Source organism: Coregonus lavaretus, assembly GCF_964263955.1.
Source record: "Coregonus lavaretus genome assembly, contig: HAP1_SCAFFOLD_889, whole genome shotgun sequence".
Classification (NCBI taxonomy): domain Eukaryota; kingdom Metazoa; phylum Chordata; class Actinopteri; order Salmoniformes; family Salmonidae; genus Coregonus; species Coregonus lavaretus.
Genome location: NW_028162044.1, coordinates 42,483 through 60,146, shown reverse-complemented (window position 1 = coordinate 60,146; position 17,664 = coordinate 42,483). Strand labels below are relative to the sequence as shown.

The window sequence follows — 17,664 nt, the reverse complement described above, 5'->3', positions numbered from 1 at the left end:
CTCCCTCCTTAATCCTCCATCTCCTCCCTCCTTAATCCTCCACCCCCTCCCTCCTTAATCCTCCATCTCCTCCCTCCTTAATCCTCCATCTCCTCCCTCCTTAATCCTCCATCTCCTCCCTCCTTAATCCTCCACCTATCCACCATCTCCTCCCTCCTTAATCCTCCACCCCCTCCCTCCTTAATCCTCCACCTCCTCCATCCTTAATCCTCCACCCCCTCCCTCTCTGCGGATGAAAAGAAGGTCGACGACATCCGCTCCTCATTCACTCAGCCTATTGAGTCCACTGGTCCCACTCACTAGTGAGGTCCTGCCGCCCGACAACCTGCCCGCTCGACCCCATCCCCTCCTCCTGACCATCTCTGGAGACCTTCTACCATTCCTCACTTCCCCAATCAACTCCTCCAGACCATCTCTGGAGACCTTCTCCCATTCCTCACTTCCCCAATCAACTCCTCCAGACCATCTCTGGAGACCTTCTCCCATTCCTCACTTCCCCCATCAACTCATCCCTGACCATCTCTGGAGACCTTCTCCCAGTCCTCACTTCCCCCATCAACTCATCCCTGACCACTGGCTGCGTCCCCTTTGACTTCAAAATGGAGCGAGTCGCTCCCCTCCTTAAGAGACCAACGCTCGACTCATCTTGACGTCAAAAACTACAGACCGGTATCCCTTCTTCACTTGAGCATTCTGTCTCTGATCAACTCTCTCGTTATCTCTCTCAGAACGATCTTCTTGACCCAAACCAGTCAGGCTTCAATATGTGTCACTCAACCGAGACTGCTCTTCTCTGTGTCACGGAGGCTCTCCGCACTGCCAAAGCTAACTCTCTCTCCTCTGCTCTTGTCCTTCTAGACCTGTCTGCTGCCTTTGACACTGTGAACCATCAGATCCTCCTCTCCATCCTCTCAGGGCTGGGCGTCTCAGGATCTGCACACTCTTGGATAGCATCCTACCTGGCAGGCCGCTCCTACCAGGTGACGTGGAGAGCATCTGTGTCCCGTACTCTCACTACTGGTGTCCCCCAGGGCTCGGTTCTAGGCCCTCTCCTCTTCCCTCTATACCCCAAGTCACTCGGCTCCGTCATATCCTCACATGGTCTCTCCTATCATTGCTATGCGGATGACATCCAACTACTTTTCTCCTTCCCCCCTTCTGACATCCAGGTGGTGACAGCATCTCTGCGTGCCTGGCAGATATCTCAACTTGGATGTCGGACCACCACCTCAAGCTCAACCTCGACAAGACGGAGCTGCTCTTCCTCCCCGGGGAAGACCTGCCCGCTCAAAGACCTTCATCACGGTTGACAACTCCACAGTGTCCCCCTCCCAGAGTGCAAATGACCTTGGCGTGACCCTGGACAACATCCTTTTCTGCAAACGTCAAAGCAGTGACTCGCTCGTGCAGGTTCATGCTCTACAACACATGTCAAACTCATTCCACGGAGGGCCAAATGTCTGCAGGTATTCACTATAGGCCGGGTAGACATGCCTCCACTGGAGCTGTGAAATGGCACCCGGCCCATTCACTATAAAACTCTGGGGCTGTGAAATGGCACCCGGCCCATTCCCTATGAAACTCTGGGGCTGTGAAATGGCACCCGGCCCATTCCCTATGAAACTCTGGGGCTGTGAAATGGCACCCGGCCCATTCCCTATGAAACTCTGGGGCTGTGAAATGGCACCCGGCCCATTCCCTATGAAACTCTGGGGCTGTGAAATGGCACCCGGCCCATTCCCTATGAAACTCTGGGGCTGTGAAATGGCACCCGGCCCATTCCCTATGAAACTCTGGGGCTGTGAAATGGCACCCGGCCCATTCCCTATGAAACTCTGGGGCTGTGAAATGGCACCCGGCCCATTCCCTATGAAACTCTGGGGCTGTGAAATGGCACCCGGCCCATTCACTATGAAACTCTGGGGCTGTGAAATGGCACCCGGCCCATTCCCTATGAAACTCTGGGGCTGTGAAATGGCACCCGGCCTATTCCCTATGAAACTCTAGACAGAAGTAGTAATAGTTTCTCTATCTCTCGGTCTCCCTCCCAGGTTTGTGCGTCAGCAAGACTTTATTTATTTCTGTTGTGTTTCATTCCACCTCCAGGTTTGTGCGTCAGTATCCGTTTGCCCAGCATGCCCTGTGGTCCCTGCTGAGTGGTCGGACCCTGGTCGTCCTGGGGTCTGAGGAGGGCAGGGTCAGGAGGCTGGTGTCCGCTCTAGCCCTCTACGTGCCTGGACCCGGGCGCTGTGGCGAGAGGATCCAGCCCTGGCTCTCCTGCCCCTTCAGCCTCACTGACCTACAGCGATGGAAACTCGTAGGACTGCAGAGGTGAGGAGTGGGGGGTATTGTCCCTGGGTGATGATGTCATCAGTCCTGGGGGGGTAGGGGGGGGTATTGATAGGTGAGGGGAGGGGGGAGGTGGGGTATTGTGCCTGGGTGATGATGTCATCAGTCCTGGGGGGGTAGGGGGGGGTATTGATAGGTGAGGGGAGGGGGGAGGTGGGGGTATTGTCCCTGGGTGATGATGTCATCAGTCCTGGCGGGGGTCAGTCAGTGCATCCTATGATCTAAACTCTGGACCGAAACACTTCCTGTTTTTTATAACTAGCCTGTATTTAGTTTAGTGTTTAAATTTATGTGCACCAAAGAAAACAAGTGATTTTTAAACAACAATACAAATAAAAACAAATACATTTAAAAAGCGGTGTGTACAGGTGTGGATGGAAGCCCTGGGGGCTGATCTAACCCTAACCCTAACCACACCACAAAACAACTATATACAATACATTAAAACAGATAACAAAACCTACAAATTATGTATTAATTGATCAATAATCATAAAAATAAAATTAAAAAAAAGTACATGTTTTGTTTAAATGTGGTGTGAGGATGGGTGAGTGTGTGAGACTTAGTCTATATGGAAGAGATTACTGGGTAGTTTGGTTCATCAGGCTGACCCCCAGTCTTCATGGAGGAGATTACTGGGTAGTTTGGTTCATCAGGCTGACCCCCAGTCTCCATGGAGGAGATTACTGAGTAGTTTGGTTCATCAGGCTGACCCCCAGTCTTCATGGAGGAGATTACTGAGTAGTTTGGTTCATCAGGCTGATCCCCCAGTCTTCATGGAGGAGATTACTGAGTAGTTTGGTTCATCAGGCTGACCCCCAGTCTTCATGGAGGAGATTACTGGGTAGTTTGGTTCATCAGGCTGACCCCCAGTCTTCATGGAGGAGATTACTGGGTAGTTTGGTTCATCAGGCTGACCCCCAGTCTTCATGGAGGAGATTACTGAGTAGTTTGGTTCATCAGGCTGATCCCCCAGTCTTCATGGAGGAGATTACTGAGTAGTTTGGTTCATCAGGCTGACCCCCAGTCTTCATGGAGGAGATTACTGGGTAGTTTGGTTCATCAGGCTGACCCCCAGTCTTCATGGAGGAGATTACTGAGTAGTTTGGTTCATCAGGCTGATCCCCCAGTCTTCATGGAGGAGATTACTGAGTAGTTTGGTTCATCAGGCTGACCCCCAGTCTTCATGGAGGAGATTACTGAGTAGTTTGGTTCATCAGGCTGACCCCCCAGTCTTCATGGAGGAGATTACTGAGTAGTTTGGTTCATCAGGCTGACCCCCCAGTCTCCATGGAGGAGATTACTGAGTAGTTTGGTTCATCAGGCTGACCCCCAGTCTTCATGGAGGAGATTACTGAGTAGTTTGGTTCATCAGGCTGACCCCCAGTCTTCATGGAGGAGATTACTGAGTAGTTTGGTTCATCAGGCTGATCCCCCAGTCTTCATGGAGGAGATTACTGAGTAGTTTGGTTCATCAGGCTGACCTCCAGTCTACATGGAGGAGATTACTGAGTAGTTTGGTTCATCAGGCTGACCCCCCAGTCTTCATGGAAGAGATTACTGGGTAGTTTGGTTCATCAGGCTGACCCCCCAGTCTTCAGGGAGGAGATTACTGAGTAGTTTGGTTCATCAGGCTGACCCCCTAGTCTCCATGGAGGAGATTACTGAGTAGTTTGGTTCATCAGGCTGACCCCCAGTCTATATGGAGGAGATTACTGAGTAGTTTGGTTCATCAGGCTGACCCCCAGTCTCCATGGAGGAGATTACTGAGTAGTTTGGTTCATCAGGCTGACCCCCAGTCTATATGGAGGAGATTACTGAGTAGTTTGGTTCATCAGGCTGACCCCCAGTCTTCATGGAGGAGATTACTGAGTAGTTTGGTTCATCAGGCTGACCCCCAGTCTTCATGGAGGAGATTACTGAGTAGTTTGGTTCATCAGGCTGACCCCCAGTCTTCATGGAGGAGATTACTGAGTAGTTTGGTTCATCAGGCTGATCCCCAGTCTTCATGGAGGAGATTACTGAGTAGTTTGGTTCATCAGGCTGACCCCCAGTCTTCATGGAGGAGATTACTGAGTAGTTTGGTTCATCAGGCTGATCCCCAGTCTTCATGGAGGAGATTACTGAGTAGTTTGGTTCATCAGGATGACCCCCAGTTCATGGAGGAGATTACTGAGTAGTTTGGTTCATCAGGCTGACCCCCCAGTCTCCATGGAAGAGATTACTGAGTAGTTTGGTTCAACAGGCTGACCCCCCAGTCTTCATGGAGGAGATTACTGAGTAGTTTGGTTCATCAGGCTGACCCCCAGTCTATATGGAGGAGATTACTGAGTAGTTTGGTTCATCAGGCTGACCCCCCAGTCTTTGGTTCATCAGGCTGACCCCCCAGTCTTCATGGAGGAGATTACTGAGTAGTTTGGTTCATCAGGCTGACCCCCCAGTCTTTGGTTCATCAGGCTGACCCCCCAGTCTTCATGGAGGAGATTACTGAGTAGTTTGGTTCATCAGGCTGACCCCCAGTCTTCATGGAGGAGATTACTGAGTAGTTTGGTTCATCAGGCTGACCCCCAGTCTATATGGAGGAGATTACTGAGTAGTTTGGTTCATCAGGCTGACCCCCCAGTCTTCATGGAGGAGATTACTGAGTAGTTTGGTTCATCAGGCTGACCCCCCAGTCTTTGGTTCATCAGGCTGACCCCCCAGTCTTTGGTTCATCAGGCTGACCCCCCAGTCTTCATGGAGGAGATTACTGAGTAGTTTGGTTCATCAGGCTGACCCCCAGTCTCCATGGAGGAGATTACTGAGTAGTTTGGTTCATCAGGCTGACCCCCAGTCTCCATGGAGGAGATTACTGAGTAGTTTGGTTCATCAGGCTGACCCCCAGTCTTCATGGAGGAGATTACTGAGTAGTTTGGTTCATCAGGCTGACCCCCAGTCTTCATGGAGGAGATTACTGAGTAGTTTGGTTCATCAGGCTGACCCCCAGTCTTCATGGAGGAGATTACTGGGTAGTTTGGTTCATCAGGCTGACCCCCAGTCTATATGGAGGAGATTACTGAGTAGTTTGGTTCATCAGGCTGACCCCCCAGTCTTCATGGAGGAGATTACTGAGTAGTTTGGTTCATCAGGCTGACCCCCCAGTCTATATGGAGGAGATTACTGAGTAGTTTGGTTCATCAGGCTGACCCCCCAGTCTTTGGTTCATCAGGCTGACCCCCAGTCTTCATGGAGGAGATTACTGAGTAGTTTGGTTCATCAGGCTGACCCCCTAGTCTTTGGTTCATCAGGCTGACCCCCAGTCTTCATGGAGGAGATTACTGAGTAGTTTGGTTCATCAGGCTGACCCCCAGTCTTCATGGAGGAGATTACTGAGTAGTTTGGTTCATCAGGCTGACCCCCCAGTCTTCATGGAGGAGATTACTGAGTAGTTTGGTTCATCAGGCTGACCCCCCCAGTCTTCATGGAGGAGATTACTGAGTAGTTTGGTTCATCAGGCTGACCCCCAGTCTTCATGGAGGAGATTACTGAGTAGTTTGGTTCATCAGGCTGACCCCCCAGTCTTCATGGAGGAGATTACTGAGTAGTTTGGTTCATCAGGCTGATCCCCCAGTCTCCATGGAGGAGATTACTGAGTAGTTTGGTTCATCAGGCTGACCCCCCAGTCTTCATGGAGGAGATTACTGAGTAGTTTGGTTCATCAGGCTGACCCCCTAGTCTTTGGTTCATCAGGTTGACCCCCTAGTCTTCATGGAGGAGATTACTGAGTAGTTTGGTTCATCAGGCTGACCCCCCAGTCTTCATGGAGGAGATTACTGAGTAGTTTGGTTCATCAGGCTGACCCCCAGTCTTCATGGAGGAGATTACTGAGTAGTTTGGTTCATCAGGCTGACCCCCCAGTCTTCATGGAGGAGATTACTGAGTAGTTTGGTTCATCAGGCTGATCCCCCAGTCTTCATGGAGGAGATTACTGAGTAGTTTGGTTCATCAGGCTGACCCCCAGTCTTCATGGAGGAGATTACTGAGTAGTTTGGTTCATCAGGCTGACCCCCAGTCTTCATGGAGGAGATTACTGAGTAGTTTGGTTCATCAGGCTGACCCCCAGTCTTCATGGAGGAGATTACTGAGTAGTTTGGTTCATCAGGCTGACCCCCAGTCTTCATGGAGGAGATTACTGAGTAGTTTGGTTCATCAGGCTGATCCCCCAGTCTCCATGGAGGAGATTACTGAGTAGTTTGGTTCATCAGGCTGATCCCCCAGTCTTCATGGAGGAGATTACTGAGTAGTTTGGTTCATCAGGCTGACCCCCAGTCTTCATGGAGGAGATTACTGAGTAGTTTGGTTCATCAGGCTGACCCCCAGTCTCCATGGAGGAGATTACTGAGTAGTTTGGTTCATCAGGCTGATCCCCCAGTCTCCATGGAGGAGATTACTGAGTAGTTTGGTTCATCAGGCTGACCCCCAGTCTTCATGGAGGAGATTACTGAGTAGTTTGGTTCATCAGGCTGACCCCCTAGTCTTTGGTTCATCAGGCTGACCCCCAGTCTTCATGGAGGAGATTACTGAGTAGTTTGGTTCATCAGGCTGACCCCCCAGTCTTCCATGGAGGAGATTACTGAGTAGTTTGGTTCATCAGGCTGACCCCCCAGTCTTCATGGAGGAGATTACTGAGTAGTTTGGTTCATCAGGCTGACCCCCAGTCTTCATGGAGGAGATTACTGAGTAGTTTGGTTCATCAGGCTGACCCCCAGTCTTCATGGAGGAGATTACTGAGTAGTTTGGTTCATCAGGCTGACCCCCAGTCTTCATGGAGGAGATTACTGAGTAGTTTGGTTCATCAGGCTGACCCCCAGTCTTCATGGAGGAGATTACTGAGTAGTTTGGTTCATCAGGCTGACCCCCAGTCTTCATGGAGGAGATTACTGAGTAGTTTGGTTCATCAGGCTGACCCCCAGTCTTCATGGAGGAGATTACTGAGTAGTTTGGTTCATCAGGCTGACCCCCAGTCTTCATGGAGGAGATTACTGAGTAGTTTGGTTCATCAGGCTGATCCCCAGTCTTCATGGAGGAGATTACTGAGTAGTTTGGTTCATCAGGCTGACCCCCAGTCTTCATGGAGGAGATTACTGAGTAGTTTGGTTCATCAGGGCTGACCCCCAGTCTTCATGGAGGAGATTACTGAGTAGTTTGGTTCATCAGGCTGACCCCAGTCTTCATGGAGGAGATTACTGAGTAGTTTGGTTCATCAGGCTGACCCCCAGTCTTCATGGAGGAGATTACTGAGTAGTTTGGTTCATCAGGCTGATCCCCAGTCTCCATGGAGGAGATTACTGAGTAGTTTGGTTCATCAGGCTGATCCCCAGTCTCTGGATCTAGTGTCGACCCAGTCTCCATGGAGGAGATTACTGAGTAGTTTGGTTCATCAGGCTGACCCCCCAGTCTTCATGGAGGAGATTACTGAGTAGTTTGGTTCATCAGGCTGATCCCCAGTCTCCATGGAGGAGATTACTGAGTAGTTTGGTTCATCAGGCTGACCCCCAGTCTTCATGGAGGAGATTACTGAGTAGTTTGGTTCATCAGGCTGACCCCCCAGTCTCATGGAGGAGATTACTGAGTAGTTTGGTTCATCAGGCTGACCCCCAGTCTCCATGGAGGAGATTACTGAGTAGTTTGGTTCATCAGGCTGACCCCCCCAGCCAGTCTCCATGGAGGAGATTACTGAGTAGTTTGGTTCATCAGGCTGACCCCCAGTCTTCATGGAGGAGATTACTGAGTAGTTTGGTTCATCAGGCTGACCCCCAGTCTTCATGGAGGAGATTACTGAGTAGTTTGGTTCATCAGGCTGACCCCCCAGTCTTCATGGAGGAGATTACTGAGTAGTTTGGTTCATCAGGCTGACCCCCAGTCTTCATGGAGGAGATTACTGAGTAGTTTGGTTCATCAGGCTGACCCCCCAGTCTTCTTCTGAAGTTATTGAGGGATGATGAGGTTTTGGCAATGTGAAGATAAGAATTCCAGAGTTTGGTACCTCTCTATCTGATAGAGAATTGACTATGTGAGGTGCGGCAGTGGGGAGGGTGAAGGTTATCGCAGTGGCTTGTGTTTTATATAGATGGATTTCAGACTTAACCTGGAAGAATCCATTGAAGGGTTTAGGTAAACTGTCTGGGAACTGTGCATAATTAGAGGACATTAATGTGGTAAATAGACAAGATATTGAGTTTCTTAAACAAAGGTCCGGTAATTAGAGGAGGTGGCTGGTCTTGAAATGTATTTAGTTTGATGAGTAATCTGTGTAGGTAGGAGATCTGTACTGGCCCAGACAATATTACAGTAAATGAGATATGGGTAAATGAAGCTAGTAGTATAGCAAGCCCGATGAACCAAGCCACTCATCTTTCTGATGATACCAACAGATTTCATCACTTTGCTACAGACACATTGAATATGATCTTTCCAGGATAACTTTTCATCGATTAGAACTCAGAGGGAATATAGTGGATTTGACTTGTTCCATTTCATTCTCACCAATTTGAAATTCTGGCTCTTTTTTTTTTATAAAACAATATTTCTTATTAGTTCTTATTCTTATAAAGTTGGATTTATAGATTAATATGTTTTTATAGATTAATTTGTTTATCTGGAACCATTCATAAAATGTGACCACGCTTGTGTTGGCTCCATTAATTAGTGAGTCAAAATCAAATTGGTATCGTCGGCAAAGAGAAGGGGAAGTTGATAGATTAATTTGGATCAAGCGTGAGTTTAATTAGAGAGAGAAATTCTCGTGACAGAAGTAGAAGGCACAGCAGTAAGGTCATTGATATAGATTCGGAATAACAAAGGTCCAATTATCGAACCCTGTCCTTCCTGTTTATAACTAGCCTATATACAGTCCTTCCTGTTTATAACTAGCCTATATACAGTCCTTCCTGTTTATAACTAGTCTATATACAGTCCTTCCTGTTTATAACTAGCCTATATACAGTCCTTCCTGTTTATAACTAGTCTATATACAGTCCTTCCTGTTTATAACTAGCCTATATACAGTCCACTTCCTGTTTATAACTAGCCTATATACAGTCCTTCCTGTTTATAACTAGCCTATATACAGTCCACTTCCTGTTTATAACTAGCCTATATACAGTCCACTTCCTGTTTATAACTAGCCTATATACAGTCCACTTCCTGTTTATAACTAGCCTATATACAGTCCTTCCTGTTTATAACTAGCCTATATACAGTCCACTTCCTGTTTATAACTAGCCTATATACAGTCCACTTCCTGTTTATAACTAGCCTATATACAGTCCACTTCCTGTTTATAACTAGCCTATATACAGTCCACTTCCTGTTTATAACTAGCCTATATACAGTCCACTTCCTGTTTATAACTAGTCTATATACAGTCCACTTCCTGTTTATAACTAGCCTATATACAGTCCACTTCCTGTTTATAACTAGCCTATATACAGTCCACTTCCTGTTTATAGCTAGCCTATATACAGTCCACTTCCTGTTTATAACTAGCCTATATACAGTCCACTTCCTATTTATAACTAGCCTATATACAGTCCACTTCCTGTTTATAACTAGCCTATATACAGTCCACTTCCTGTTTATAACTAGCCTATATACAGTCCACTTCCTGTTTATAACTAGCCTATATACAGTCCACTTCCTGTTTATAACTAGTCTATATACAGTCCACTTCCTGTTTATAACTAGTCTATATACAGTCCTCTTCCTGTTTATAACTAGCCTATATACAGTCCACTTCCTGTTTATAACTAGTCTATATACAGTCCACTTCCTGTTTATAACTAGTCTATATACAGTCCACTTCCTGTTTATAACTAGCCGATATACAGTCCACTTCCTGTTTATAACTAGCCTATATACAGTCCACTTCCTGTTTATAACTAGCCTATATACAGTCCACTTCCTGTTTATAACTAGCCTATATACAGTCCACTTCCTGTTTATAACTAGCCTATATACAGTCCACTTCCTGTTTATAACTAGCCGATATACAGTCCACTTCCTGTTTATAACTAGCCTATATACAGTCCACTTCCTGTTTATAACTAGCCTATATACAGTCCACTTCCTGTTTATAACTAGCCTATATACAGTCCACTTCCTGTTTATAACTAGCCTATATACAGTCCACTTCCTGTTTATAACTAGCCTATATACAGTCCTTCCTGTTTATAACTAGCCTATATACAGTCCACTTCCTGTTTATAACTAGCCTATATACAGTCCACTTCCTGTTTATAACTAGCCTATATACAGTCCACTTCCTGTTTATAACTAGCCTATATACAGTCCACTTCCTGTTTATAACTAGCCTATATACAGTCCACTTCCTGTTTATAACTAGTCTATATACAGTCCACTTCCTGTTTATAACTAGCCTATATACAGTCCACTTCCTGTTTATAGCTAGCCTATATACAGTCCACTTCCTGTTTATAACTAGCCTATATACAGTCCACTTCCTATTTATAACTAGCCTATATACAGTCCACTTCCTGTTTATAACTAGCCTATATACAGTCCACTTCCTGTTTATAACTAGCCTATATACAGTCCACTTCCTGTTTATAACTAGCCTATATACAGTCCACTTCCTGTTTATAACTAGTCTATATACAGTCCACTTCCTGTTTATAACTAGTCTATATACAATCCTCTTCCTGTTTATAACTAGCCGATATACAGTCCACTTCCTGTTTATAACTAGCCGATATACAGTCCACTTCCTGTTTATAACTAGCCTATATACAGTCCACTTCCTGTTTATAACTAGCCTATATACAGTCCACTTCCTGTTTATAACTAGTCTATATACAGTCCACTTCCTGTTTATAACTAGCCTATATACAGTCCTTCCTGTTTATAACTAGTCTATATACAGTCCTTCCTGTTTATAACTAGCCTATATACAGTCCACTTCCTGTTTATAACTAGTCTATATACAGTCCTTCCTGTTTATAACTAGCCTATATACAGTCCACTTCCTGTTTATAACTAGCCTATATACAGTCCACTTCCTGTTTATAACTAGCCTATATACAGTCCACTTCCTGTTTATAACTAGCCTATATACAGTCCACTTCCTGTTTATAACTAGCCTATATACAGTCCTTCCTGTTTATAACTAGTCTATATACAGTCCTTCCTGTTTATAACTAGCCTATATACAGTCCACTTCCTGTTTATAACTAGCCTATATACAGTCCACTTCCTGTTTATAACTAGCCTATATACAGTCCACTTCCTGTTTATAACTAGTCTATATACAGTCCTTCCTGTTTATAACTAGCCTATATACAGTCCACTTCCTGTTTATAACTAGCCTATATACAGTCCACTTCCTGTTTATAACTAGCCTATATACAGTCCACTTCCTGTTTATAACTAGCCTATATACAGTCCACTTCCTGTTTATAACTAGTCTATATACAGTCCACTTCCTGTTTATAACTAGTCGATATACAGTCCTCTTCCTGTTTATAACTAGCCGATATACAGTCCACTTCCTGTTTATAACTAGCCTATGACAGTCCACTTCCTGTTTATAACTAGCCTATATACAGTCCACTTCCTGTTTATAACTAGTCTATATACAGTCCACTTCCTGTTTATAACTAGTCTATATACAGTCCACTTCCTGTTTATAACTAGCCGATATACAGTCCACTTCCTGTTTATAACTAGCCTATATACAGTCCACTTCCTGTTTATAACTAGCCTATATACAGTCCACTTCCTGTTTATAACTAGCCTATATACAGTCCACTTCCTGTTTATAACTAGCCTATATACAGTCCACTTCCTGTTTATAACTAGCCGATATACAGTCCACTTCCTGTTTATAACTAGCCTATATACAGTCCACTTCCTGTTTATAACTAGCCTATATACAGTCCACTTCCTGTTTATAACTAGCCTATATACAGTCCACTTCCTGTTTATAACTAGTCTATATACAGTCCACTTCCTGTTTATAACTAGCCTATATACAGTCCACTTCCTGTTTATAACTAGCCTATATACAGTCCACTTCCTGTTTATAGCTAGCCTATATACAGTCCACTTCCTGTTTATAACTAGCCTATATACAGTCCACTTCCTGTTTATAACTAGTCTATATACAGTCCACTTCCTGTTTATAACTAGTCTATATACAGTCCACTTCCTGTTTATAACTAGTCTATATACAGTCCACTTCCTGTTTATAACTAGTCTATATACAGTCCTCTTCCTGTTTATAACTAGCCGATATACAGTCCACTTCCTGTTTATAACTAGCCTATATACAGTCCACTTCCTGTTTATAACTAGTCTATATACAGTCCACTTCCTGTTTATAACTAGTCTATATACAGTCCTCTTCCTGTTTATAACTAGCCAATATACAGTCCACTTCCTGTTTATAACTAGCCTATGACAGTCCACTTCCTGTTTATAACTAGCTTATATACAGTCCACTTCCTGTTTATAACTAGTCTATATACAGTCCACTTCCTGTTTATAACTAGTCTATATACAGTCCACTTCCTGTTTATAACTAGCCGATATACAGTCCACTTCCTGTTTATAACTAGCCTATATACAGTCCACTTCCTGTTTATAACTAGCCTATATACAGTCCACTTCCTGTTTTATAACTAGCCTATATACAGTCCACTTCCTGTTTATACAGTGCATTCGGGAAAGTATTCAGACCCCGTCACTTTTTCCACATTTTGTTACATTACAGCCTTATTCAAAAATTGATAAAAAAAATAAAAAAAACATCTCAGAAATCTACACACAATACCCCATAATGACGACGTGTAAACAGGATTTTAGAATTTTGGGCACATTTTTATTAAAAAAAACTAACTGAAATACCTTATTTACTTAAGTATTCAGACCCTTTGCTATGAGACTCGAAATTGAGCTCAGGTGCATCCTGTTTCCATTGATCATCCTTGAGATGTTTCTACAACTTGATTGGAGTCCACCTGTAGTACATTCAATTGATTGGATATGATTTGGAAAGGCACACACCTGTCTACATAAGGTCCCACAGTTGACAGTGCATGTCAGAGCAAAAACTAAGCCATGAGGTCGAAGGAATTGTCCGTAGAGCTCCGAGACAGGATTGTGTCGAGGCACAGATCTGGGGAAGGGTACCAAAACATTTCTGCAGCATTGAAGGTCCCCAAGAACACAGTGGCCTTCATCATTCTTAAATGGAAGAAGTTTGGAACCACCAAGACTCTTCCTAGAGCTGGCCGCCCGGCCAAACTGAGCAATCGGGGGAGAAGGGCCTTGGTCAGGTAGGTGACCAAGAACCCAATGGTCACCCTGACAGAGCTCCAGAGTTCCTCTGTAGAGATGGGAGAACCTTCCAGAAGGACAACCATCTCTGCAGCACTCCACCAATCAGGCCTTTATGGTAGAGTGGCCAGACAGAAGCCTCTCCTCAGTAAAAGGCACATGACAGTCCGCTTGGAGTTTGCCAAAAGGCACCTAAAGGACTCCCAGACCATGAGAAACAAGATTCTCTGGTCTGCTGAAACCAAGATTAAACTATTTGGCCTGAATGCCAAGTGTCATGTCTGGAGGAAATCTGGCACCATCCCTATGGTGAAGCATGGTGGTGGCAACATCATGCTGTGGGGATGTTTTTCAAGGCAGGGACTGGGAAACTAGTCAGGATCGAGGGAAAGGTGAACAGAGCAAAGTACAGAGAGATCCTTGATGAAAACCAGCTCCAGAGCACTCAGGACCTCAGACTGGGGTGAAGGTTCACCTTCCAACAGGACAACAACCCTAAGCACAGAGCCAAGACAACGCAGGAATGTCCTTGAAAATAGCTATGCAGTGACGCTCCCCATCCAACCTGACAGAGCTTGAGAGGATCTGCAGAGAAGAATGGGAGAAACTCCCCAAATACAGGTGTGCCAAGCTTGTAGCGTCATACCCAAGAAGACTCAAGGCTGTAATCGCTGCCAAAGGTGCTTCAACAAAGTACTGAGTAAAGGGTCTGAATACTTATGTAAATGTGATATTTCAGGGGGATTTTGTATATACATTTGGAAACATTTCTAAAATCGTGTTTTTGCTTTGTCATTATGGGGTATTGTGAGTAGATTGATGAGGGGGGAAAAAACTATTTAGTCCATTTTAGAATAAGGCTGTAACCTAACAATGTGGAGAAAGTCAAAGGGTCTGAATACTTTCCGAATGCACTGTAACTAGTCTATATACAGTCCTTCCTGTTTATAACTAGCCTATATACAGTCCTTCCTGTTTATAACTAGTCTATATGCAGTCCTTCCTGTTTATAACTAGTCTATATGCAGTCCTTCCTGTTTATAACTAGTCTATATGCAGTCCTTCCTGTTTATAACTAGTCTATATGCAGTCCTTCCTGTTTATAACTAGTCTATATGCAGTCCTTCCTGTTTATAACTAGTCTATATGCAGTCCTTCCTGTTTATAACTAGTCTATATGCAGTCCTTCCTGTTTATAACTAGTCTATATGCAGTCCTTCCTGTTTATAACTAGTCTATATGCAGTCCTTCCTGTTTATAACTAGTCTATATGCAGTCCTTCCTGTTTATAACTAGTCTATATGCAGTCCTTCCTGTTTATAACTAGTCTATATGCAGTCCTTCCTGTTTATAACTAGTCTATATACAGTCCACTTCCTGTTTATAACTAGCCTATATACAGTCCTTCCTGTTTATAACTAGTCTATATGCAGTCCTTCCTGTTTATAACTAGTCTATATACAGTCCTTCCTGTTTATAACTAGTCTATATACAGTCCTTCCTGTTTATAACTAGCCTATATACAGTCCTTCCTGTTTATAACTAGTCTATATACAGTCCTTCCTGTTTATAACTAGCCTATATACAGTCCTTCCTGTTTATAACTAGCCTATATACAGTCCTTCCTGTTTATAACTAGTCTATATACAGTCCTTCCTGTTTATAACTAGTCTATATACAGTCCTTCCTGTTTATAACTAGCCTATATACAGTCCTTCCTGTTTATAACTAGCCTATATACAGTCCTTCCTGTTTATAACTAGTCTATATACAGTCCTTCCTGTTTATAACTAGCCTATATACAGTCCTTCCTGTTTATAACTAGCCTATATACAGTCCTTCCTGTTTATAACTAGTCTATATACAGTCCTTCCTGTTTATAACTAGCCTATATACAGTCCTTCCTGTTTATAACTAGCCTATATACAGTCCTTCCTGTTTATAACTAGCCTATATACAGTCCTTCCTGTTTATAACTAGCCTATATACAGTCCTTCCTATTTATAACTAGCCTATATACAGTCCTTCCTGTTTATAACTAGTCTATATACAGTCCTTCCTGTTTATAACTAGCCTATATACAGTCCTTCCTGTTTATAACTAGCCTATATACAGTCCTTCCTGTTTATAACTAGCCTATATACAGTCCTTCCTGTTTATAACTAGCCTATATACAGTCCTTCCTGTTTATAACTAGCCTATATACAGTCCTTCCTATTTATAACTAGCCTATATACAGTCCTTCCTGTTTATAACTAGTCTATATACAGTCCTTCCTGTTTATAACTAGCCTATATACAGTCCTTCCTGTTTATAACTAGCCTATATACAGTCCTTCCTGTTTATAACTAGTCTATATGCAGTCCTTCCTGTTTATAACTAGCCTATATACAGTCCACTTCCTGTTTATAACTAGCCTATATACAGTCCACTTCCTGTTTATAACTAGCCTATATACAGTCCTTCCTGTTTATAACTAGCCTATATACAGTCCTTCCTGTTTATAACTAGCCTATATACAGTCCTTCCTGTTTATAACTAGCCTATATACAGTCCACTTCCTGTTTATAACTAGCCTATATACAGTCCACTTCCTGTTTATAACTAGTCTATATACAGTCCTTCCTGTTTATAACTAGCCTATATACAGTCCTTCCTGTTTATAACTAGTCTATATGCAGTCCTTCCTGTTTATAACTAGTCTATATGCAGTCCTTCCTGTTTATAACTAGTCTATATGCAGTCCTTCCTGTTTATAACTAGTCTATATGCAGTCCTTCCTGTTTATAACTAGCCTATATACAGTCCTTCCTGTTTATAGCTAGCCTATATACAGTCCTTCCTGTTTATAACTAGTCTATATACAGTCCTTCCTGTTTATAACTAGTCTATATACAGTCCTTCCTGTTTATAGCTAGCCTATATACAGTCCTTCCTGTTTATAACTAGCCTATATACAGTCCTTCCTATTTATAACTAGCCTATATACAGTCCTTCCTGTTTATAACTAGCCTATATACAGTCCTTCCTGTTTATAACTAGTCTATATACAGTCCTTCCTGTTTATAACTAGCCTATATACAGTCCTTCCTGTTTATAACTAGCCTATATACAGTCCTTCCTGTTTATAACTAGCCTATATACAGTCCTTCCTGTTTATAACTAGCCTATATACAGTCCTTCCTGTTTATAACTAGCCTATATACAGTCCTTCCTGTTTATAACTAGCCTATATACAGTCCTTCCTGTTTATAACTAGCCTATATACAGTACTTCCTGTTTATAACTAGTCTATATACAGTCCTTCCTGTTTATAACTAGCCTATATACAGTCCTTCCTGTTTATAACTAGTCTATATACAGTCCTTCCTGTTTATAACTAGCCTATATACAGTCCTTCCTGTTTATAACTAGCCTATATACAGTCCTTCCTGTTTATAACTAGTCTATATACAGTCCTTCCTGTTTATAACTAGCCTATATACAGTCCTTCCTGTTTATAACTAGTCTATATGCAGTCCTTCCTGTTTATAACTAGCCTATATACAGTCCTTCCTGTTTATAACTAGCCTATATACAGTCCTTCCTGTTTATAACTAGTCTATATACAGTCCTTCCTGTTTATAACTAGCCTATATACAGTCCTTCCTGTTTATAACTAGCCTATATACAGTCCTTCCTGTTTATAACTAGCCTATATACAGTCCTTCCTGTTTATAACTAGTCTATATACAGTCCTTCCTGTTTATAACTAGCCTATATACAGTCCTTCCTGTTTATAACTAGCCTATATACAGTCCTTCCTGTTTATAACTAGTCTATATACAGTCCTTCCTGTTTATAACTAGCCTATATACAGTCCTTCCTGTTTATAACTAGTCTATATACAGTCCTTCCTGTTTATAACTAGCCTATATACAGTCCTTCCTGTTTATAACTAGCCTATATACAGTCCTTCCTGTTTATAACTAGTCTATATAC

The 17,664-nt window shown here is 43.4% G+C and overlaps 1 protein-coding gene across 1 annotated transcript in view; it reads left to right on the top strand.

Annotated features, from left to right (window-relative positions):
* The window catches only part of smcr8a (Smith-Magenis syndrome chromosome region, candidate 8a), a 33,939-nt gene that overhangs the window by 8,196 nt on the left and 8,079 nt on the right, over window positions 1-17,664 (top strand). Inside the window, exon 5 of the mRNA XM_084194360.1 lies at window positions 2,107-2,331. Within this exon, the coding sequence (XP_084050486.1) occupies window positions 2,107-2,331 (225 nt within the window). The remainder of the gene's footprint in view (window positions 1-2,106; window positions 2,332-17,664) is intronic.